General features: G+C 37.6%; 1 protein-coding gene across 2 annotated transcripts; it reads left to right on the top strand.

Annotated features, from left to right (window-relative positions):
- Positions 1 to 82: 82 nt before the first annotated feature.
- Positions 83 to 21,578, top strand: Ivns1abp (influenza virus NS1A binding protein). Of its 2 annotated transcripts, none has more exons than XM_004862788.4 (15): positions 83 to 207; positions 6,312 to 6,536; positions 7,524 to 7,652; positions 7,885 to 8,054; positions 8,186 to 8,261; positions 9,300 to 9,473; positions 9,784 to 9,909; positions 11,264 to 11,371; positions 15,308 to 15,437; positions 15,669 to 15,893; positions 16,545 to 16,666; positions 17,166 to 17,292; positions 17,467 to 17,598; positions 17,695 to 17,868; positions 19,616 to 21,578. In XM_004862788.4, exons 3-15 carry the CDS (start codon positions 7,542 to 7,544, stop codon positions 19,867 to 19,869), a joined length of 1,929 nt encoding a protein of 642 aa, XP_004862845.1. In that variant the 5' UTR covers positions 83 to 207; positions 6,312 to 6,536; positions 7,524 to 7,541; the 3' UTR covers positions 19,870 to 21,578. The 2 variants fall into 2 exon arrangements, with proteins under 2 accessions (XP_004862845.1, XP_004862844.1); XM_004862787.4 differs by lacking the exon at positions 83 to 207 and adding an exon at positions 237 to 424.
- Positions 21,579 to 24,032: the final 2,454 nt, after the last annotated feature.

Genomic DNA, 24,032 nt, shown 5'->3' with positions numbered 1-24,032 from the left:
CGAAGAAGGGCGGGGCGGGGGTGGGCGGGGGTGGGCGGGGCCCCGAGGGCGTGGCTCCCGCTGGATCTTTCTGGAGCGCTCTCGTGATTCGCGGAGGGATTAGAGCCGGAAGCGGCCGGGTGGCGTTGGCGGCGGCGGCGCACGTGGTGACGTTCGAGGCGGTGCGGGAGAGCCGGCGGCAGCAGTGTCTCCGGGACGCGCGCGGAGGTCGGTCGCTCCCTTACGCTCTCGGAAGGGCTGGGCGCAGGTGTCCGCCTGCTGCTTCGGCGCGGCTGTGCCGACGAGGGGGAGTTCGTGCGAGTCCGCGGACTGCCCTCCTCTGCCGCCTCGAGGCGCTTTTCTTTGGACTAATTCCCGCCCGCTTCTTCCTGCTCCCCCTCGATCTCTAGAGATGAGTTTTTCCATCTCTTCAGAGATGAACCAGGTAATGGGCCGGAGGGGGAGACCGCGGCTGACATCCGAGATGAGGGCATGGCGCGGGCAGCCAGGAAGATGGTGACGCTGGCGCGCCGGGCGCTGCCATGGTTGCCGGGGCTCAGTGGCAGCGGAGGGCGTGCGTGAAGGCCCAGGACCCTCATCTGATCGGGGGCGGGGTGTCGGGTGGGAGGATCGAGGGGCTTTTGCTCGAGAGGATCGTGGGGCCTCGGGCAGGGCGCGCGGCCGGTGGACCGGCCGGAAGGAGGGCGCGGGAAGCTCCGTTCCCCTGTCAGGAACGGACGCCCAGCTTTGCTCTGAGCGCTCCTCGGCAAAGCCTCCCGAGGCCTGGCGCGTGGGGGCGCTAAGTCCGCCCCAGGTCGCGTTGGTCACGCCGGCCTGGAGGTGGGTGACACCGAGTCCCCCACCGCCGTGGGCCGCGGGGTCCTTTGTTCCCGCTCCACGTTGCCCGCTTTTCTTGCCAAGCGCGGGGAAGAGGCGGGAGGAGCTTGGGAGTGGCTGCCCTGACGTGTCGGCGCTGAGTGACTGCGGGGCTGGCCAATCCCGGACGGGGGTGTGCGGAGCCGGACTCCGGGCCGCGCGGGCTGGGGAGGGGGCGCCTTCCGAGGGTCTGCAGTGGAAAGGCCTGGGGGTCCGCCCGGCACTTCGGGCCGCTGGCCACTCTCACTTTTACGAAAGAAATAAGTGGGGAAGTTTACTTTTTTATATTTTTTGTCTTGACCCTTTTTGCAAAAAGTCTGGTCCTAAGCTCTTGGTGGGAAGACATCAGGCAGTATCAGAGTGAAGGTTGAACGTAGGAACATTTGAACCAAAATACTTTAAAAGTACATCTGGGGTTTTTTCCAGATACGTAGTAGAGAAAAGATTTGAGACCGGTGATATTTTAGACAAGAAATCAGATGGCGTAAAGGTTGCGTTTTTGTTGCCTACTGTCTGTTGTCAGTGATGGAGGTCAGAATATCCTGGCATCAACTTGTTCTTTGAGTTCTTGTGTGTATGGTCTCCTGTCTAATAGTAAACGTTAACTCTGGAAGCCTAGTATTACGGTCAACGTTTGAACAAGTGCAGCGTGGACTATCGCGGCCATTTTTTGAAATGATCATAGCACCAATGGTTGAAATAAAAAAATACTACCGAATAGTTTTAGGCCAAATCCTTATGAAACTTCTGCCTTAAAGATGCTTTTTTGTAAACCTGGACGTGGAGTAAACACTGGCTTTAGAATTGGATTGAGAGTAGTGTTATTTAATGCCACCCAGCAGGTTGCTTATCAGAGACTTTATACTTTGGTAGCTAGGGCTGAACTGGACTTGACTGACCCGAGAGACCTGGAATGGTCTGTTTTAATAGATATTAATTTCTTTAACTTTTGTCTTAATTTGTAGTCCTCTTATTCTAACGCCTCAACAAAGCATTTTAGGTTTTAGTCTTAGTTATAGTGTCTTTTTAGCTACTTTCTGAAAGTAGATTTTTGTTTTTCTTGCTTAGGTACTTTAGATGCCAATTCAGTGTGGTTTTGTAGTAGGTTTTTAAATTTAAATGTTTTCCTATTAGAGAAATATCTTAATCATTGATATTAAGGTGAGATAATCCTGAAAAATCATTAACTTTTTAGCAGTATTGATTGTACTGTTAAATCCAGCATGTAGGAAATCTTAAACGGTGGAGATCCACGTTGTGTTGTGCTAGAGGATGTAAATTCAAGCGTTATGAATAAGAAATTATTTCTGGGGTTTTGTTAGAACCACAGAAAATATATACTTGTAAATGTCAGTTACCACCTTGTAAATGTTTCGAAACCTATACTGAGATCAATATTCTTAAACTTTTGATGTCAACCTGGGTGTACAAAAGATACCTCATCATCAAACTCTCCAAGCCAGTTCTTTTCCTCTTTCATTCCTCTTTCTCCATGCAACGAACTAAAAACTGTTATCTTCCTAGATTTCTTCATTTTTTAAAAGTTGATTTTGGTAATGATACTGCAGCATTCAAGCTAAAATATCTTAGGTACCTGCTGCCTTAGTTAATCGTGGGTATACAGAATCTTCAATGAATTGCCTTTATGTCCATATTTTACTCATTCCCCTGGGCCACACACACACCCTACTTTTCTACTGCAGTACCTTATTCCCTGCTTAAATCCTTCATCTGGTCTCCATACTTAGCACTGTTCAAACATCTGAATTAATCTCTTGCTTCTGCTTCCACTATTACGTGCATCCTGTAGTCTACAATCTGTTGAAACCAAAATTGCTGCAGTTTCTGGAATATATGGGCAGTCATACCTTCTTTGTTCTTTTGTGTAAGCTATTTTCACTGTATGGTTTGTTACCTTGGCTGGTATGTGAGGTGTTCAAGGCCAGGAAATTGAATTAACTCCATGGTAGAAGCATTCCAATTCCAATTTGTGCCTGCCATGTTTGGTGCCACAGGTGTTTGTGTTGTAATGAAAAAAAATACAAAACTATGCGATTAAAAGTGTGGAACAAGTGAGTTTGGTGAGTTTTGATTTAGATTGGTGATGATTGATAGTAGTTTGTAGAGGTGACATTGGGAAGCCACAATTTCTGGTTCTAAAAAGTGGGCTGGGGACATTCCCAGCATGCATAAGGCCCTGGGTTTGATCCTCAGTGCACCGCAAAAGAAAAAGATTGGTCCGTTTACTTTGGCTACCCTCAAAAAATTGCCAAACCTAAGTATTTGTAATTCGCTTGAGTTTTTAAGAATGCTTTGAATTTTTATTTACTTATTTTTGTTGTTGCTGGGATCAAACAAGGCCTTTCATGTACTTAATTCTCTGCCACTGAGAGCTATACCTCCAGCCCTTAGTATTTGATGTTTTAATCTTACTCTTAAGGCCAGAGAAGAATTTGAGGAGGGGGCATATGATGTTTACCCTTTTCACAACTCTTTCAAGACTTGTTAAATTGTATTTTTCACTTACAATAATCTCTGGTCTGTGGTAACTTGTGTCAGAGTATTACTGAAGCACTTTAATTACTCACTTAACAAATCTGTCTTCTGTGTCTTAGATTGGCCATATTAAAGAACTGAAATATATTTATCAGTATATATTTGACCTCAGTTTTAATTGTAAGTTAATTAATTGAAAGTATATAAGTAAGTTTTATACTTTTAGATGACTCTGGGACTCTGGATGTCTGGGCTTTTGATTTGGCTTTTAAAAGAAAAACAGCCCCCACCCTCCTTTTTTTGGTACCATTGATCAAACTCAGTACCTTGTACTTGCAAGGCAGGTGCAGTGTCACTGAGCTAAATCCCTGGCAACTCCCCCTTTTGGGGGGGGGGTACTGGGGCAGGTGTCAAAACCACTGAGCTAAATTCCCGGCCCCAACTCCCCATTTTTAATTCCACTAATTATTGTGCTTGAGTTTCATAGACCATGTAAGACTTGTGAATTTGGGGGAGTGGTTTAAAACTCTTGATTTGCCTAAACTTGCTTTAATGTAAAAGAATGTAAACTTTCAAAGACAAGTTTACATTAACTTAAATGTCATCCATATATGGACTAGCTTTTTTTGGTACCAGGGATCGAACTCAGGACCTTGCGCTTGCGAGGTAGGCAGTGGCACCACTGAGCTAAATCCCCAGGCCCTGGACTAGCTTTTAAAATCAACTAGGGTTGTACTGATTGGTTGATTATTAAAGAGATGAGGCTTATATTAAAACTGATGCACAGAGAATCAAATACTAAATATAACAAGACTGTTTCAGAACTCATGACAGTATTGTACAACTTCATATCACAAGAGTTGCTCCAAAAATTCTTCATAAGATATAAATTACCACAGTGATTTTAAATAATCTGTTTTCTTTCCAAAATAAATTTAAGGTAGAACATCCACTTTGTCAAATAATAAATAGGTGTCATTTTATTCTTGGTTAGATCAAGACAGATTTGCAATAAATACTGAATAAAGTTGGTTAACATTTAAAATATTTGTAAATTTTCACATTATAGTGTTTTGCCTTTTCAGATGATGCATTTTAAAAAGGTTTTTTTGGTAACAAAATTTTATTAAAAGTAGGAAAAGAAACATGCTGCAGAGCGAGTTTGGGCCAAGTAGGAAAAGAAGTACACCAGAGCATGAGGATGGGCCACCATGCAAGAGAAAACACAGTGGCCCCAGTGATGCATTTTAATCATATAAAAATAGTTTGCATGGGGTTCCCTTCACCCATGTTTCAAGTACACTATAAAACTGAAGAAAAGTTGATAAGTATGCCTGTGGGTTGGCCAGTCAAATGTATATGATACATAAAATGAGCCGAGTCTTGGCCGAAAATGTTCAGAGGCTTCTTTAGAATAGTGTGTTCTGAGTACATAGTATATATTTGGAAAGCGTTTGTATTTAAAAGCTAGTTTCTTAGGAAAAGCTGGATTAATCAGCCTAGATGAACGTGTAAAGCAGAAGAAATGAAAATTACACAGTAGTGTGATATAATTTGGCGAAGAAGTAAGCACTGACAACAGTCCTAACCTGTGTTGGAATACTTGAGTTTCCTTGAAATGAAGCCTCGGTTATGGAGAAACCAGTTAGGGCTTATGGAATTCAGCTGCTCTACAGATTGTACACGTGTTAAACCTGCACTGTAGGTTTGTTGAATTAGAATTGGACTGGCCTTTACTGGAGTCTTGGAGCAAGTGATTACTCAACTTGGCATAATTGATAGAATTGTAGGTTTGATTGGTATATAAAGCAAATCAAGGTTATTTTAAGATGTCCACAACTGTGCACATATTTCATAAAATTTTTTAGTTCTAGTTCCCTGAATCAATAATGTAATATCAGTTCAGGTGATTTTCTTTTAAAGTGCCATATAAATTTGACACTAATAATTATATGTGTGTGTGTGTGTGTGTGTGTGTGTGTGTGTGTGTGAAAATGAGGGGGAGAATAGGGAAGGGGGTTGATTTCCATGAAGATTTGTTTTGAACCAGAATTAATTGATGTTTTGTTTTGCATATGCAAAAAATGATCATGCAAAGCAGAGACATGAATACTTTTCTTTTTTTTATTTTGCTTATTTAAACAAATTACTTATCTTTGTATTCAAGTTTTAGGCTAGTTGTGTTGGGGCAAGATGGGATAAATACAAAATATGAACAAGACAGAGACTTTGTCTTCATGGACTTAGAGTTAAGGAAGATAAGCAGGTAAACAGAAGTGAGACACAGAACGGACAAACAAGATCATACATACCTTGTAGAGACAGTTTCTGTTTATTAAAATGGGGTAAAATTACTTTCAGATGTGGGAATGTGGCAGAGACTCTAGCTGTAAGATTTCATCTGGCAGAGATTGGATTAGGGGTGTTTCAGGTTGAGCAGCTTTTTTTTTTTTCTGGTACAGGGGATTGAACTCAGAACTTTGCATTTGCAAGGCAGGCATGGTGCCACTGAGCTAAATCCCTGGAACAAGGTCAAACAGTTTAAAGGTGTAGAGGCTGCAACATGTAGAGCAAATTTTGGGAAACAGTATATACATGTTTAGGGGTCGTGCCCAAAGGTTGTTTGCTGGCTCCTAAAAACAGACATCTCATTTTTTTTATTACTTGGGATCTAAGAACATTAGAGTCAATCAGTATTTATATTTTTAATTCTTTAATAAGTAATTAGCTCCTGCCCTGTGGGGATTTTTTTTTTTAAGTTCACTCAAGTAGTTGGAAGTTCAGTGAAAAATGTTTATGTATAATTATATTTCTGTTAATTTTTTTATGTAGTGTGAATATTTTTGCCATTTATTTCAGAATCTCTTAAAAATCAGGACTTGTTTTGCATGGTCTGCTCTAAGGTCAGTGACAGACTTTGATCATTCTAAATCTCTAACTTACATTTGTCATTGTTACAGATTATGATGCATCGTTATCACAGAAGAAATTCATGTCTATAGCTTTTAAGGACTTGATTACATCCTTTTCAAGCCTGAGTTTTGGAACCAACATTAGAGCTTAAGATACATCTACGTTCATTTCAGCCAGCTATCTTAATACTTTGACGAAGCGCTTCATTTCAACACTCCATTGCTTTGGATTATTTGAATCCCCAGTAATACGTTTCTTACCAGTATAGTAAGGTAAGTGAATATTCACGGTCCTGTCCAGCATTGAGACACATTGTTTTTCTGAAGATTGCTGAGTACAATATCGGTCTGTCATGTTTAAAAGGAAGAAGAGTCAGTAACCATTTGGAAAATATTTCTGTATTTTTTTTTTTTCCTCTCTGTAACTGGTGTCTCCTATTGCTGTAGTTTTGTTTTGTTTTGTTTTATTTTCTTCTCCTCCTCTTACCCCATTCTGAGTATTGAACCCAGGCCAGGCCCTTCACCCTAAGCTATATCCCCAGCTCTTTATTTTGCGGACTTGAACTTGAAATACATCTGCCTTGGTCTCCTAAGTAGCTGAGCTTACTGGCATGCCCCACCATCTCCACCTAACTTCATCTTTTTAAATCTTGCCTTATCTATTTAAAAATATTTGTAAAAATCATTTGGCAGACACAGTGCCAAGATTTAATCAGACTTTTAAATGTGAGGTTTAAGCAAGGAAGGAAGAATTTAGATAGTTTTTCATGTTTAAATTTTGATTTTACATAATTTTGAGGAATAAAGTCAAATGAAGGACCGTTTAAGGAAACTGAAAAAGTATAGGTTTAGTATATATAACAGTTTTCTCATCCGTAAGTTAAAGGAATAGCGGCAGTCCTTATCTAAGAAAATGAACATACGCATGGTAGCTACTTCATTTCCTTCTAGGATTTTTTAGGCTGCTCATTACATGGGTTTGGACAGGATGGAGTCTCATTTCCTTCCCTTCAGAGTGAATATGTAATAGGCATGGAAATATGGCTCAAGTTATTAAAGTACCCACAGTTGTATGAGTCCTTAGAAAGACTTCAAAGACTTGCGCATTGAGCACCAGTGTTGCTTTAGCCAAGTTTTTAGTTGATAAAATTTTTGTGCTACTGATAGGATGGAATGTGAAAATAAATTATATTACTCTTTATAATTTTAAGAACCACCATTTATAAGTAAGACAAACTCAGCTCTCTTTCTGCTGTTTAGCCAAATATATAAGGAAAAATGATTCCCAATGGATATTTGATGTTTGAAGATGAAAATTTTATTGAATCTTCTGTTGCCAAATTAAATGCCCTGAGGAAAAGTGGCCAGTTCTGTGATGTTCGACTTCAGGTATTTAAAATTTAATTGGAATCTTACACAATTGATCTTTTATTACTAAGAAAATCAGTTACTAAAAGTTGTATGTTCTTGGATTCCCCCTCCCACCACTACCACCATAGACATTTAATGAAATGGCTTTTTAAGAGAATGCTTTATCTAGAAACTTAAGGTAAAGGAGGCTGTTGTGGTAGAGAACTACATAGTCCCCAGTACTTCTAATATTAAATTTTTATAATTTCAGGTCTGTGGCCATGAGATGTTAGCACACAGAGCAGTACTGGCTTGCTGCAGTCCCTATTTGTTTGAAATCTTTAATAGTGATAGTGATCCTCATGGAGTTTCTCATGTTAAATTTGATGATCTCAATCCAGAAGCTGTTGAAGTCTTATTGAATTATGCTTATACTGCTCAGTAAGTACTGTAAAGTAAATCATATGATTAGAGTCTATCATCAGCAAGTTGCATATCTCCCTTATACTTAAATTAAGTGTCTGTATTTTAAGGTTTTAGTATCATAAAAATAAAAACTTTTTTTTTGATAGGTTGAAAGCTGATAAGGAATTAGTGAGAGATGTTTATTCTGCAGCCAAAAAGCTGAAGATGGACCGAGTCAAGCAGGTATGGCATCAAAAATAATATAAAAGGGTTACTGTTTCTAAAAGAGTTTGTGTGATCAGAATGCAGTTGTCCCAAAATATTCTTTAGCCCTAAGAATTTGAAAATACTCCCCTTGCCCCTGCCAGAAAACTGAATATGTTGTTTTAACTGTTTGGCTGTAATAAGCAAAATCATACTTGTTGTCAGATAATTTGGGCTAATGTCTTCCTCTTTTGACAGTCCTTCTGCAGCATGGTGGCTATTCTGATAGTGTGAATTAAAATATTCAGCTGTTTTTCCCAGGAGTTAATAATTTATATTCTTTATACTCTTGTATTCTTCTATACATCTTGATTCTTTCAGCGTATTCTGTCTAGAATTTAATGCCAGTAAAAAGTACTTAATAATTCATAAGAGAAAAGGCATTTAATTTGCTAATGCAAGAAGTCAGTAAATTGCAGGCCATAGGCCAGTTGCCCATTTCATTGGAATATAGCCTTGTGCATTTATTTACATACAATCTCTGGCTGCTTTCAAGCTACAGTGAGAGAATAGTTGTTCTGTCACCTTGTTCCAGTGCCACATCCCTGCTCAAAAATCCTTCTGTGATTTACAGCACGTATTCCTGAGTTTAGCATTCCAGGTTCTCCATAATGTAGTTGCTGTTTTTACAAAATTGCTTCTTGTTTTACCTTTTGCTCAGCCAGACTAGGGTGGCAACATCTTTCCTCCTTCTAGTCTGTACTCAGTATCCACATCATCTTTTCCATAGAGCTCAATTTGGATATTGACTTTCATGAAGCCTAACCAAATATTGTAGTTGAAAATATTTATCTGAACCTGTGTAGTATTACAATTTGTCACATACCTCCTTTAACAACTTATTTGGATGGCATTCTTGTGATGTTTGTCATTTGTACATGTGTTGTTTCCACTGTTGTATTAAGACAATGATTTTTGATTCATCTTTATATTCTTCACATGGTGCTTACATGTTGAACATTACATATTTGTTGGATAAAGTATACATAAATGTTGGCACTTATGTTTCTTTTCAAGGTTTGTGGTGATTATTTACTATCTAGAATGGATGTTACCAGCTGCATCTCTTACCGAAATTTTGCAAGTTGTATGGGAGACGCCCGTTTGTTGAATAAGGTTGATGCTTATATTCAGGAACATTTGTTACAAATTTCAGAAGAGGAAGAATTTCTTAAGCTTCCACGACTAAAGGTAAGGAGTATAGCATATAAATAGATTTTATGCTACCTATAGGTGTTCCAAGCACAGAATCTTTGTCCATGGATTAAACAAGTGAGTAATGTTCACAAAAATGATAATATATTATTGTTATTACCAGTGTAATGGGTGCCGACCAGTTTGTTTACTTTTTTCTTTTTGATAACTGGCTTGTTTGCAAATTAATGTAAATGTGTAGAATGCAGTTTGGCATCTGTGATTGCTTTATTATGAAATTGCAAATTAAGCTAAGAACTCAAATTTCAGCTCTGATCTGTGTTTCACTGTTTTTTCTTAACCCTAGCTGGAGGTAATGCTTGAAGATAATGTTTGCTTGCCCAGCAATGGCAAATTGTATACAAAGGTAATCAACTGGGTGCAGCGTAGCATCTGGGAGAATGGAGACAGTCTGGAAGAGCTGATGGAAGAGGTTAGTTTTAAAGTAAATGGGACTCAACAATTCTTAAATATTATTTTGCTGTAACATGAAGGATTCCCTTTGACTTTTATTTTATAACCATGACCCTAAAGAATTTAAATTTTGCTATAGGTACCCCTAAGCTGAGAAACAGGGGGGGTGTCCAGGTGAGCTGAATGAACTGTTCAGTTTGGTCTTCTGCTTTTCTTTTTTTTATTTCTTTGCTTATAATGTGCTGTTAACTTTCTTTAAAGTAGCATGTAATTTGCTTTAGAAATGGGAGGTGGTACTGAAATTTTCTGTAGATTCTTAATTTTTCTTCACAGGTTTTTGCTTTAAATTTGACAAGTAGGTAAAGCTTCTAATGGTTGTTCCTCCCCATTGGTTTATCTCCCCATAGGTTTATTAACAAAACTAGGATACCCAAGACTGAAGAAACAAGAAGAAACCTCAAGTGTATTGACACGTAAAGAAGCAGCAGTCCTGCCCCAGTTCTCCTAAGAAAAATCCGCTGTGGGCAGAGAACGATGATGATTTAATGGTGTTTACTCCTTACAGGATTCTTCTCTTAAAAGCTTTGTGTTTTTCTATGGTGTTGTTCATACATACAGTCACTCAATTAACTTGGGCTACTTTTAGAAAATATACATGAAAAAGTATTGATAGCCAAATGGTGGGAATTAAAAATATGCAGGTGGAGCAGTGCTGTAGCCTTGAGTTTATTACTCTGTACTTATGCCTTCCAGAATCACTAAAGGCTTCCCAAATCTTATTAGGCATATAAAAAACACTATCATTGTGTTCTTAAAAAGACTAACGGATCTTTATATTCTATGAGTCCCCACTTGATCAGATGCAGTAGCCATGTATTTGCATCTGTGAAGGAAAAATCACTACAGTTTGCTTGAGTTTTTGCATTTGTTTTTCTTGACACTGTCTACAGGAGAGAAGTATGTTAATGCAAATCAGACCATTTATCTTCAAAGGGTGTAAATTATTCAATATTTATTTCATTGTAAAGATGTATATTTTTAAGTGTACATATTTTGTACTAGTGCTTTTTTTTTCTTAATGTTGCATAATAGAAGCTATGAAAAGATGAAGATTTCTTTCAAGCCAATCAAGCCAAGGATTCTTCAGCCAGTATTAGAAGATTTTGTAGTTGATTTTGGGCTTTTATTTTTGCTTTTTAAATTTTTACCACCATGACATGTATTTTTCTTTACTTTGTGATCCTGCCACAGTAAGATGTCAAGAAGTTCAAGAAGCACACTGGAGGTTACCTTGAGGCCTTTGTGTGATCTGCATACTAGTGGAGTAGCCATGGTGACAGTAGCCACATGGGTGTTCTGTTGCTGTTTTGCAGGTTCAAACCTTGTACTACTCAGCTGATCACAAGCTGCTTGATGGGAACCTACTAGATGGACAGGCTGAGGTGTTTGGCAGTGATGATGACCACATTCAGTTTGTGCAGGTACACATTGCAGTCGGAGGTAACCTCAGGTTAAAATTTGACTGGAAAATTTTATAGCATACTTAAATTTTCCTTTAATAAAGGAAAGTGGATGAATTTCATTGGTATAACTGGACAGAAACATTTTTGGGAGAAAACAAGCAGATCTTAGGATTTTGCCACATGAAAAGAAGTTAACTCAGCAAGTTAGAAAACTCCATTAGATTTTTTTTTTTTCTCATAAGTTAGGATTTACAAGTAGCAAAAAGAACAGTATGATGAAATAGTATAGAAATTGTTTTGGTTGGATATGAAAAGTAGGTATTTGCAACAGGCGTGACTGAAAGGCCCAGTTTAGAAAAAGATACAGGACTCTTTAAATTGTTGATGGCTATGAAAGAAATTTTGGATGTTTAATACTGAGCTCTCATTATTTGAAATTAGAAATGGTGTAGTTAATATGGATTATACATTGTAAACTTAGTAGTGATCAATCATGTTACAACTTGATCTAGATGTTTCTTGAACAAAATGAATTAAACAAGTTGCATTGTGTTGATTGAGTTACTTTGCCTTTTATAAAATTCAGTTTGATTTTTTTTCCCTGCATTTACTGAGTAAAGATATACTTATTCAGACACACTTTCAACAAATAGAGAATATAAACATCTCAGGTATATATGAATGAATAGCATATAGAAAAGTACGTAAGTAATTTTTCAGTTCTGGGTTCAAACCCAGGGCTTTACACATGCTAGAACATGCTCTACTGCTGAACCATGTCCCAAGTCCCACATATTCTAAATATCATCTAGTGAACCAACCAGTATAAATACTGCCTATTATAGGAAAAAGAAAAAAATTCTGGCATCCTGGAAGCCTTCTTATACTTTCTTAATCATTGCCCTGTCCTGCCCAAAGCAAACCATTGTCCTAACTTGTGACACAGTAGTTTAGTTTGCCTATGTTTGAAGTTTATATAAATGTTGTACAGTATATGTTAATTTTATTTGTCCCTTAGCTCAGCCTTATATTTGTAGTAGTCCAAGTTAACCCAGGCTAAGGAATATTTTCCTTTAAAAATTAGAAGATAAATGGTAGAGTCAGTGGTAACATATGGTTGTGTTATCAGGTAGTAACTCTGGTGTCTTGTGGCACTAATAGTTAAATATTCTCTAAGTAATTTTGGGGTTTGAACTAGTTGAGAACTTTGGTTGTGCTTGATTATATAAGATTTTTCTCTCAACTGTAAACATTTGAAGTTAATATTTTTATAAAGTACTTTTAAACAAGCAAAGATTGAACGTCCAATAAATTGCAGGCTACAGTGTTTAGCGTGGGAACATGAATGTGCAAGAGATAGTTTCTGCTTGCCGAACAAAACAACACAGACTTATGAGAGCTTAAAGCACAAGGCATATTGGAGACAAGAGGCAAGAAGCTGGGGAAATTTCACAGAGGCAACATTTGAGCAGTCTTGGGTTTTAGAGGAGTTTACATAGTAGTTAGAAGTGGATATGTTAGGTAGCAAAGAGTATCTGTGCAAGGATCCTGTTCTTGGAGGAGGAGGTCAGAAGTCGGGGAATAGGTAAATGCTACCTGAATGGGGCTTATACTTTATCCTGTAGACAGCAGGAAGAATTTAGATGACATCTGACATATTTCACAACTTTTAATAATTATGAAAAATTGGTCAATAGCCCAGCAAGAAAAGATTGGGTAAATTGTCACTTCTATTCACCAAAGATTTGTACATTCACTAATCATATTATAAACAAATGGTTTACCATTAGGTTACAGTCTCTGGACTATAGAATCTCAGTTGATTTATATTTATTAACTTTGCAAAATTGTTACCTTGGATTTTTCCTATTTTATTGCCAGGCATGGAGGGTAAATTAAAGTTTGTGAGACCAGTTTGTAGACTATTGCAAGTAGTAGTTTAGGCTTAATTTATGAGGGGTTAATTTAAAGGCATGGTGAGAAAGGATGGATTCCTCACCTATTTCTATAAATGGACTTATGTACAAAGGTCAAGTTAGTAGGCCTTACTGATTGTTTAGGAAGATTTGGGAAAAAGAAGACAGAATGGGTGGGATTCTGATGTGTGTGACTCAGAATTTGAGGCCATGGGTAGAGATCATGCAATAAGGATGAGAGCTACATATTAGGGTTCAGGAATTAAAAAGGAAGTTGAGAAGAAGCCATTAGAAAAGTAGGAGCACAATTACAGTCTAACTGTGTTTTAAAAGCCACCTAAGGTAGGAATAGAAAGTTTGAAGGCAGAATAAACATAAACTGTCAAATTTCCTAACAGGGATTTCCTGATAGAGGGATAGAGGCTATATGTACAAAGGAGTTACTTAGCATTTCTCGGTTAGGCCTATATATTTCACTAACTTTCTTCAATGTTAGTGCCTTTCTCTTTTGCATTCATTTCCTGTTCGTTATAGTCTATACATTAAAGCAGTTCTGCCATGAAATCTCTTCACGTAATCACTGTCTGTTTATAATACTTTGGACCCTTTGCCACAGGATAAGGTTTTGTGTAACTTGTAATTCCTAATACCAGGTGAGGTTAAGTAGCACTAATCTTATTTATTTCTAATATTTTCATGCCGTGTCCCAGTCTGTCACACCTTTACTGCATTGAAAGAGATGATGTGACTAAAGTGCCCAATAATACCTAAATATGTCTAAATAGAATTTAATAACAACCACCTGTTGGGCTGGGGATTTCGCTCAGTGGTTCCACTGCCTGCCTTGCAAGCTCAAGGTCCCCCATTTGATCCCCAGAACCAAAAATAATAATAAGGAGAAGAATGAAATAACCACCTATTTGATATGTTCCCTCCCTTTTCTTAGAATGGTTCATACATGCTGAGTGACCCAGATCTAAATTTGATGGGTTTTTTCCTAATAATTTCAAGTAGTTATCAAAATGTTTTTCTTTATTACTTGTTATATGGCTTTTTGTTTCCACTAACAATCAGAATTTCCATTAGAAATCTTACTTATCCATGTGTTCTGGCCTCAGGCACCAGAATAACTAGATGAGCAGAGTTGAGCAGTACTGATTGGCACGTCTGTTGGGGTAGTCTGGATTCTCTTCCAGTTCCATATGATCATAAGCCCTTAGAAGTGGCAAAGGCTAATATAATTGGAAAAAAGCTATAAAAGGAAAGACATGAGAACATGGTAGCTCTCTTGGAATCATTTGGAAATTGGCATCTTTGCCCACTTGTTTCTATTCCTTTATGTTCTTTTGTGAATATTTGGTTCTTTTAGTATTCATTTCTGATTGTTATTTTTTATTTAGGGTTTTGATGTACTTTTGTCTAGAAAACCAATCAAATACTTATAAGACAACCCTAAAGAAATTATACTTGGTATTTATTGTGATTGCCACTTTTTTTTTCCTGTAAAATAACTTTGAGAGAGAACAGATGGGTCTGTCTGTTCATGTTTTGCCAGCATTGTATAAAGGGTACGAATACGTAAGTTGTTAGGTTTGATAGTTACATGGAGATAGTGAATTAAATGCATTCATTCCGTTAACTCATGCCATTTTAAATTATAGCATCTTTTGGGAAATTCTCTACTTGATATCAACAACTTACGTTGATTATAGGTTTTTCCCTCCCACCCCCATCTCCTTTTAAGGTATCATTCTGATATTTGATTTGAAGCAGGTTCTTTGAATTGTTTAAATTGAGCTTTTTCTGACCAGGCTAATTGTATAGGTATGATTATTTCATTATTGAGTGGAGATGGAAGTGCGCTAGTGGTTGTGTCAATTGGAAAGTGTTGGTTTGTATTAAGTATCGTGTGCTGAAAGTGTCATCTAGAGGTGGAGGATACTCAGTGTTTTGGCAGTGTTGTGGAATAGCTCAGGAACAAAGGTACACCAGCTATGGTCTTTGGCTAGGTTTCTGTAGCTACCTTTTGATTTTGCAGAAAAAGCCACCACGTGAAAATGGCCATAAGCAGATAAGTAGCAGTTCCGCTGGATGTCTCTCTTCTTCAAATGCTACAGTACAAAGCCCTAAGCATGAATGGAAAATCGTTGCTTCAGAAAAAACTTCAAGTAAGTATATGACACTAGCAAGGTTTGTCTTCAGTTTATCTGTGTTTAAGGAATATTGTCAATTTCATATTTTAAATTGACTAAGGAAAAAATTTAGAAACAGTTAAATTTGGAAAACAGCAGAATGTTCCAGTCTGGGATCTGGAGACTGTGGAGCACAACTCAGGATCATAACAACAAACAAAATATTAGTAATTCTGCATCTTAAACATGGAACTTTTGTGCTTACAGATAACACTTACTTGTGCCTGGCTGTGCTGGATGGTATATTCTGTGTAATTTTCCTTCATGGGCGAAACAGTCCACAGAGCTCACCAACAAGCACTCCAAAACTAATCAAGAGTTTAAGCTTTGAGATGCAACCAGATGAGCTAATAGAAAAGCCCATGTCTCCTATGCAGTATGCACGATCTGGTCTGGGGACAGCAGAGATGAATGGCAAGCTCATAGCTGCAGGTAAGAATGGAAGTATTTAACTGGCTAAGGCATAAATGGTTACTAATGCTTCCCTGTAGCATGCAGATTCTGGGGGAAAAGGCTTAATAATCCTTCTTGAATGGCATGCCCAAAAGGCAGATAAATAAAAAGTAAATACTATTGAGTGTATTTACTTTAGATCAAACAGTATTTACTACTTTACTAAAGTATTTACTTTAGTCTAACTTTAGATCAAATTCTGACATTTTTCTTTTTTGCATTACTGGAAATCAATCCCAGGATCTGATACATGCTAGGCAGATACTCTAGCATTGAGCAGTACCCCCAGCAGCCTATTTCTAATTTTTTTTCTCCTAATTTTCAAGCCACAAGTAAGCAGTTCACTCACACAGATGTTATTTTTCAACTTTACAAGCATGTTGTTAAAACATCAACTAATTGGTCCTTAAGAGTTTTGATACTTTTCCTTATTGTGTACATTACTTACAACCATTCTGGACCAGAAACCCTGGCCCAGTGTAATATTTTAGATTTGTTCTTTTTGTTTTGTTTTGGTACTAGTGATTGAACTCGGGGCCTTGCGCTTGTGAGCCAGGCGGTGGAACCACTGAGCTAAATCCCCAGCCCTGTGTAATATTTTAAATAAATCTTTATGGGGTTTTTTGCCAGGTGGCTATAACCGAGAAGAATGTCTTCGAACAGTTGAATGCTATGATCCACATACAGACCATTGGTCCTTTCTTGCTCCCATGAGAACACCAAGGGCCCGATTTCAAATGGCTGTACTCATGGTAAGCACATTGAATGGCAGGCACAACCTACATGCCTTAATCACTTTCCTCATCTCTGGGACAAAATACACAAATTAAAGGAAGAGAGGTTTATTTTGACTCACACGTTTGTAGAGGTTTCAGTCCATAGTTGGCTGGCTCTAAGGTAGGGCAACATGGCAGAGGAGAAACTGCTGGTGTCATGGCAGCTAAGAAGAAGAGAGAGTGAAGGGAGGAGCAAAGGAGGGAGATAACCTTTCCAGACCATGCCCTGAGTGACCCAGCTCCTCCAACCAGTTTCTGCCTCCCAACATCACATTTTGCTCTAAACTCATCAGTGGACCCATCCACCGATAAGTACAGTACCCCCACGATCCAGTCACCTCCCAAAAGCCACATCTATGAGCCTGTGAGGCTTTATCGGGGGGTAGGGCATCTAAATATAAACCAGAACACAATATTTAGGGGTTTTCCTCATAACTTCAAAATGGTGAGAATTCTTATCTCACTTTGGACATAGGGCCAGCTCTATGTGGTAGGTGGATCCAACGGCCACTCAGATGACTTGAGTTGTGGAGAGATGTATGATCCAAACATTGATGACTGGATTCCTGTTCCAGAGTTGAGAACTAACCGTTGTAATGCAGGTAATCATAACTTCTAAGATAGTATTTAGGGCCGGGGATTTAGCTGAGTGGTTCTGCCACCTGCCTCATAAGCGTAAGGATCAGAGTTCGATCCCCGGTACCAAAAAAAAAAAAAATACTATTTAAATGATTACTAAATTTTCATGTATGTAACCATATCTTATACTTACGTAGGAGTGTGTGCTCTTAATGGTAAATTATACATTGTTGGTGGCTCTGATCCATATGGCCAGAAAGGACTAAAAAATTGTGATGTGTTTGATCCTGTAACAAAGTCATGGACAAGCTGTGCTTCTCTTAACATTCGTAAGTTTTATTTGTTTTTTAGCCTGTGAGTCAATATTATGTGTAGCATACATGGTTTTGGTAGCTGTAGTAATAATCTTGGTTTAACTTTTGTAGGTAGACATCAGTCTGCAGTTTGTGAGCTTGATGGTCATTTGTATATAATCGGAGGTGCAGAGTCTTGGAATTGTCTGAACACAGTAGAACGTTATAATCCTGAAAATAATACCTGGAGTTTAATTGCACCCATGAATGTGGCTAGGCGAGGAGCTGGAGTAGCTGTTCTTGATGGTGAGTGTTGGGATATGGAGAGGTGAAATGCAAATAGTGGCAAAAGTTGTAAAATTCCAAGGAAATATGAATGAGAGTGACTACCCTTGTATAAGAATTCAGGGCTGGGGATTTAGCTCAGTGGCACCACATCTACCTTGCAACCGCAAGGTCCTAAGTTCAATCCCCGGTGCCAGAGAGAGAGAGAAAGAGAAAAAATAAGATAAGATAGATAGAAGATAAGATTTATTTTTCGGGCCGGGGATTTAGCTCAGTGGCACTGCATCTGGCTTACAAGCACAAGGTCCTGAGTTTGATCCCCAGTGCCAAAAAAAAATATCAGAGAATTCAGAAACAGCCATCCCTTTTGATGCAGTGGACATTGAGTGTTTGTCTGTTAGAAGTGTTTTAATCACATTCAGTGTGTGATATATAACTTAAATATATTCACCAATCTTTTGATTGGATGTATTTTTTGAAATTTCAGATGATTTTCTTTCATAAACCTTACCCATAATGTATCATCTTGGATTTTGAGTTTTCATTTAGAATGGTGATTTAAATAATTTTTTTTCAAAGCAAAGTTTATATAAATGTCTTGGGTTTTCCATTGTCTATTCCATACCTAATTGGAAATTAGACCTTTATTCTATTTTAACAATCCTTTCCAAAATATTAAGCTTTGTTTTATGTAGACAGCCTTCTTTTCACATCTTATTTTATTGATTTAGTTACTGTGTAATTATGTAATTGTAATAATTTAGTTAACCATTCTTTTTGGAACAGCTGAATCTTAGTAGGCTTATCAACTGGTGAAAGCCTAAGTGAATAAACACAGTCAAGTAACCTATTGGCTTTGAACTTTGTCAGGGTGTTTTACAGATTGGGGCAGGATAGTTAATTGCTGGTCAGATAAAGTAATGAATTTGAGAATCTGTCATAAAATTTTTTCTAAGCTATCTAGACATGCTGGCACATACCTGTAATCTCAGCTACTAAGGAGATAGTGACAGGAGGATCACAAATTTAAGGCCATCCTGGACAATCTAGCAAGCCCTTGTCTCAAAATAAAAAGAACTGGGGATTATAGCTCAGCGGTAGAACACTTGTTGAGCATGTGTAAGGCCCTGGTTTTCTTACTGGTTTGATCCCTAGTAAGAAAAAATATTTCCAAATCAGCGTGTTTAATGCTTTTTGTTTGAAAATAGTGTAACTGTTAAAACTGTTTTGCATGTATATTTGAAAGTCATAACTTTCCAAAGTAACTGTTATACCAACATTCTTAAACCAATGGAAAGCTGTAAAAATTTCAGTTAGCTGAAGTCAGCTTGAGTATTATTTCTATGTACTAGATTAATACAAAAGTTCCAGTGCATAGGTATATTTCAGATTACCATTTAGTAGCTTTAAGTTAGTTGTCAACTTCTTTGTGCTTCTTGTTTCATTATCTGTGAAACAGTATAAATAGTAACTTCTGCAAAGAATTGTTCAGAATTTTTTTGATGCTGCTGCTCCCTTTCCCCAACGTCCAAATTGCCTTAATTTCACATGGGAATGGATTTTTATACATTTTACTCATTTTTATATTTTCAGGTTCCAGAGTGCTTGTCACATTAGGTAGGCAATTAAATAGCTTGTGACAGAATGAACAGGCATTTCTACTTTTAAAACACTGCTTTTTTTTTTTTTTTTAACAAAGACAGACTGAGGGGTTTGTTCCTTATACTTGAGCCTCTCTAAATTCACCTTGTCTCATTTCTTTGCTTAGGAAAACTGTTTGTAGGTGGTGGCTTTGATGGCTCTCATGCTATCAGTTGCGTGGAAATGTATGATCCAACTAGAAATGAATGGAAGATGATGGGAAATATGACTTCACCAAGGAGTAATGCTGGGATTGCAACTGTGGGGAACACCATTTATGCAGTGGGAGGATTTGATGGCAATGAATTTCTGAATACCGTGGAAGTCTATAACCTAGAGTCAAATGAGTGGAGCCCATATACAAAGATTTTCCAGTTTTAACAAATTTAAGACCCTCTCAAACTAACAGGCTTAGTTATGTAATTGTGTTTAGTAGAGGTACACTTGTGAATAAGGAGGGTGGGTGGGTATAGATGTTGCTAAAAGCAACACGGAGCTTTTGCATATTGCATATTATTAAACATGCTGTACATACGTTTTGTGTTTGGAAAGGAATGCAAAGATGAAGGTCTGTTTTGTGTATTTTTAAAATTTTTTTGGTTATTTTACTTTTTGGAAGTTGATATTGTTAAAGAATAAACCGAGAATTGATTGGGCATATCATTTCAAGAAGTCCCCTCTCCTCTGCATTTGTTTTGCCAATTTGCACATTAAATAGCTCATCCTTCAAATCGTCTGTTATGGGGCAAGAGGAGTGGGGTTAAAAGATAATAGGCAGTTGGGTTTTTTAAGGGCCCTTTTTCAATAACTGGAACACTCTGTAACAAAAGATTATTTAAATAGATGACAATGACTATTTTTGTTTTTATTAAAAGAAAGCTGACATGCCTACCAATATTTAATCTTTTATGATTGCCTTTTTATAACTTTTTATATTCTCAGCAGAGTGCTTTACCTGTTGAAGTAAAATATGGCAGATTCAAGTTATTGAAGCAGACTGGCAGTCTTAAAGGATGTAGAGTGGGGTGTTGCCTTTAAAAGTTCAGAATGCAAACTTAGCATTTGCCTCAGCTGCATTTTTATTTATTATTTTCTTGAGAATCCAATACCAATGTTTATTTGAATGGAGTTACTGAACAATAACATAGCAATGAATTTTGGTATTTGAAACACTGGTTTGAAAAACATTTTGACTTGAGGGTATAGTTTATTTAGCAAGACATTTAATATATACCAGTAAATAACAGTGAAGTATTTTATTTTCTAAGTAATTCCTGTTTTTATTTATCATTATGAAACAGTTTTAAATGGAAGCCCTCTATGGAGAAAATTACTTTAAATTGTATTGGGTTTGTGAATGCAGCCTTTATCAGAATTATGTTTTTGTTCAGTTTTTCTATTCATATGGGTAAATACTGGTTGGGATGACTTGATATCTCATGTGTAGTGCTGCACACCTAACTTATGGTGCTAAAATTAGCACATCCTAATGCTTGCTGCAGATACAAACACATTAAAGGTACTTTTCAGGAAATCCTTGCACCATGGAATTAATATTTAAATGTTGTTTGTGTATTCATTCATTACTAAAATTTGGGGGGAAAATTTTTTTTCCATTAAGAATTACCTTAAGAGGGCCAGGGATTTAGCTCAGTGGCACCTGCCTCTCAAGGGTAAGGTCCTGAGTTTGATCCCTGGTACTACAAATATATATATTTGTGGAAATACTCAGCACCTTGCATCTGAAGTTAAGGTATGGAGAAAGGTATTTTTTCACTGATGAACACATAGGTAGGAACCTAATGAGCCTGCTGGGATGAGATGACCATTCAGTGGTTAACCTGGGTTAGGAAAAACTTAGGTATTTTCTTCAAATACTTCTGTACTCAGGTACCTTGCCACCTTATTTCTCTCGCGTTTCACAAAGGACCACCAAGAGCAGAAATCTGTTAACTTGGTTGAAGTGTAATTCCTGACTGATCATAGGTTAGTGGGTTTGAATTTGCCTAATGTGATGTCTGTTCTTTACATGGATCTGTGTATGTTCTATTCAAGGAAATAAAGTTTTAGTTGAGGATGCAGCACTAAAATCCTTGAACTTCTCATTGCATAAGTGACATGAACTATGCAAATAATGTATGCGGATACTTTGTGCCAAGATTTTCCTCCATTACCATTAATACCAAATGGAGTTTGGTGGGTAAAAGCTTCATGAATGTAAATTTTTATACAGGAGAAACAAAAACAGGCCAGTGAGTAAAAGTTACGTTTTCAGAGGACAACATGGCATATTTCAGCATAACTTTTAAAAACTGGGGTTTATTTGTGTGGTTTTTTTTTTAGTATGAGTTTCAGAATAGTTTAGATACTGTTGGTGACACCACATTTAAGCAACTGGAATAGTCAAAACATACTATTCTAAAATGTTAGCAAAACTTATGCAATACTTGATTTCAATTAACCAAATATTGGCTATATGCAGGCATGAATTTTATTTGACTTTCATTTTGCTGTTATGATTTTGTCTTCTAGTTGTGTGTGTATTTGCATTTGCCATTACTCAGAATGTTTTTAAAAGTTCCCTATATAACAAATCATTTTGGGGGAAAATCCTGGATTTGGGGATATCAGATAAAATGCTAGAATTCTTGCCTAATTAGCCAATTAGGTATTTAACCTTTCATCTGTCCAGACATCAAAATTCTTAAAATTGAAACAGTATTTTTGTAACTCCAGAGTTCCTTAATTCTGTAAAGGAGAAAGAAAAACAAGGAAACATGAGAAATGTTAACTCCTTAGCAAGAGTTAAGCCACAAATTTGGTCCTATAAATGTTTCATTCAGTTCAGTGCTTGTAGGTTAAGAGTAATGGCTGTGAAGCAACCATAATACAAGCAAGCATAATAAAACCAGAAGTTTCTCAGGAGTCTTAAAATGACAGGCTAATAAGAGTAAGAAACAAACACTAGTCATTAAGCTATATATTTAAAAGATTGATATTTTGGGCCGGGGATTTAGCTCAGTGGGCCCAAGGACCCGAGTTTGATCCCCAGTACCAAAAACAAACAAAAAGATTGATATTTTATGGAAATAGAGGAATATATCTAAAAGGGGCATATGTCTAAAAAGGTGGCTACTCAGAGTGAGCAAACAGTATTGTAATAAAATTTTAACCTGGAAAATCAGGGCGCACAGAATACTTTGAGCAGTGAAACTTCTGAGGGAATGAGTTACATTAGTTAAAATTTCACATCTATCAAATACAACTAGTCAACTAATAATTTACAAGGCCAGCTGTCCACTAAAATTGCTCCAGATCCTGATAATCCTTGTATTAAAGCAAGTATTTTCTTTTTCTTAACACCCTTCTGGGTGTGGTGGTACACACCTATAATCGTAGACATCAAGAGGCTGAGGTAAGAGGATGGCTGAGAGTTCAAGGCCAACCTGAAGTTACATGGACCCTATTTTTTTTAAAAAAAGATACTAAGCCTTTAAAGGTATGTGCTTGGAAAAGTATTTGAGGAAGGATTTATATTTTCAGTTCTGAAAACTCAAAAGTTAGGCATGATGGTGTGTATATGTCTCTTTACTCCCAGTTATTTGGAAAGCTGAAGCAGAAGAATCAGAAATTCAAGGCCTGCTTGGTCCTTGAAATCTAAAAACTGAAAAGTCTCCAGAGGGATGGTAGAGTACTTCATGGTAGAGTACTTTGCCTTGCATGCATAAGGCCTAGGTTTAACCCTCAGTACTGCAAAGACAATAAAATGGGGTTGGTTTTACATTACTGAGCATCAAAACCCTGGGCCTACCATATGGTAGACCTGTATCTGAGCTACAGCCCCAGCCCTAACAACCCAGTCTTAAAATGGGTAAATATTTGAACAAGAGTCCACCAAAGAAAAAAGTAAGTGGCCAATAACAAATCATTGGGAAAATGTAAATTAAAACCAAAGTGAGAAGACAATTGGAATCTGATGCACTGGTGGTACTGTGTAGAATTACTGTAAGCACTTTGGGAAAAAAAAGTTTCACAATTTCTAACATCCTGTGACATTTGTGGGCATGTATCAAAGTGAAATGGAACACATACATATAGAAACATGGACATGAGTAGTTTATAGTAACCTTTCAACTGGTGGATTAGTTAGGTTGGTACACCATGCAGTGGAATACTAAAGAACAAAGAGAATGTGGACAGTATGGATGAACAGCATGTGAAGTGAAAAGGCTCCAGGTATGTATTATTGTAGAAAAGGGAAAATAGGAGTTGGCAAATGTATCAGTGGTTTAAGGTGGGCAGGCACAGGAGTTAACTACAAAAGGGCTTTAAATTTATTTTACAGTACTGGAGACTGAACCCAGGGAATGCTGAACTACATTCCCAACTCCAACCCCCTTTGTAACTTTGAGAGTGATCTAAGTTACCCAGACTGGCCTCAAACTTGTAGTCCTGCTTCAGTCTACCAAGTAACATTACAGGTGTATGCCACCATGCCCAGCTGAAATTTCTATATACTGAATGAGCTGCTGATTACATGATTG

The sequence above is a fragment of the Heterocephalus glaber genome, unplaced genomic scaffold (genome assembly GCF_053883595.1).
Source record: "Heterocephalus glaber isolate CG9 unplaced genomic scaffold, H.glaber_assembly_v1.0 deba00001600, whole genome shotgun sequence".
Taxonomy (NCBI): Eukaryota; Metazoa; Chordata; class Mammalia; order Rodentia; family Bathyergidae; genus Heterocephalus; species Heterocephalus glaber.
This window is presented reverse-complemented; position numbering and strand designations above follow the sequence as displayed.

Excerpts from the sequence above, each read along its gene's own strand:
- Ivns1abp (XM_004862788.4), top strand. The coding sequence starts at position 7,542 with ATGATTCCCAATGGATATTTGATGTTTGAAGATGAAAATTTTATTGAA. Across the intron at positions 9,910-11,263 it reads TGGAAGAGCTGATGGAAGAG|GTTCAAACCTTGTACTACTC; the intron begins GTTAGTTTTAAA and ends GCTGTTTTGCAG. Across the intron at positions 15,438-15,668 it reads TGCTTCAGAAAAAACTTCAA|ATAACACTTACTTGTGCCTG; the intron begins GTAAGTATATGA and ends TTGTGCTTACAG.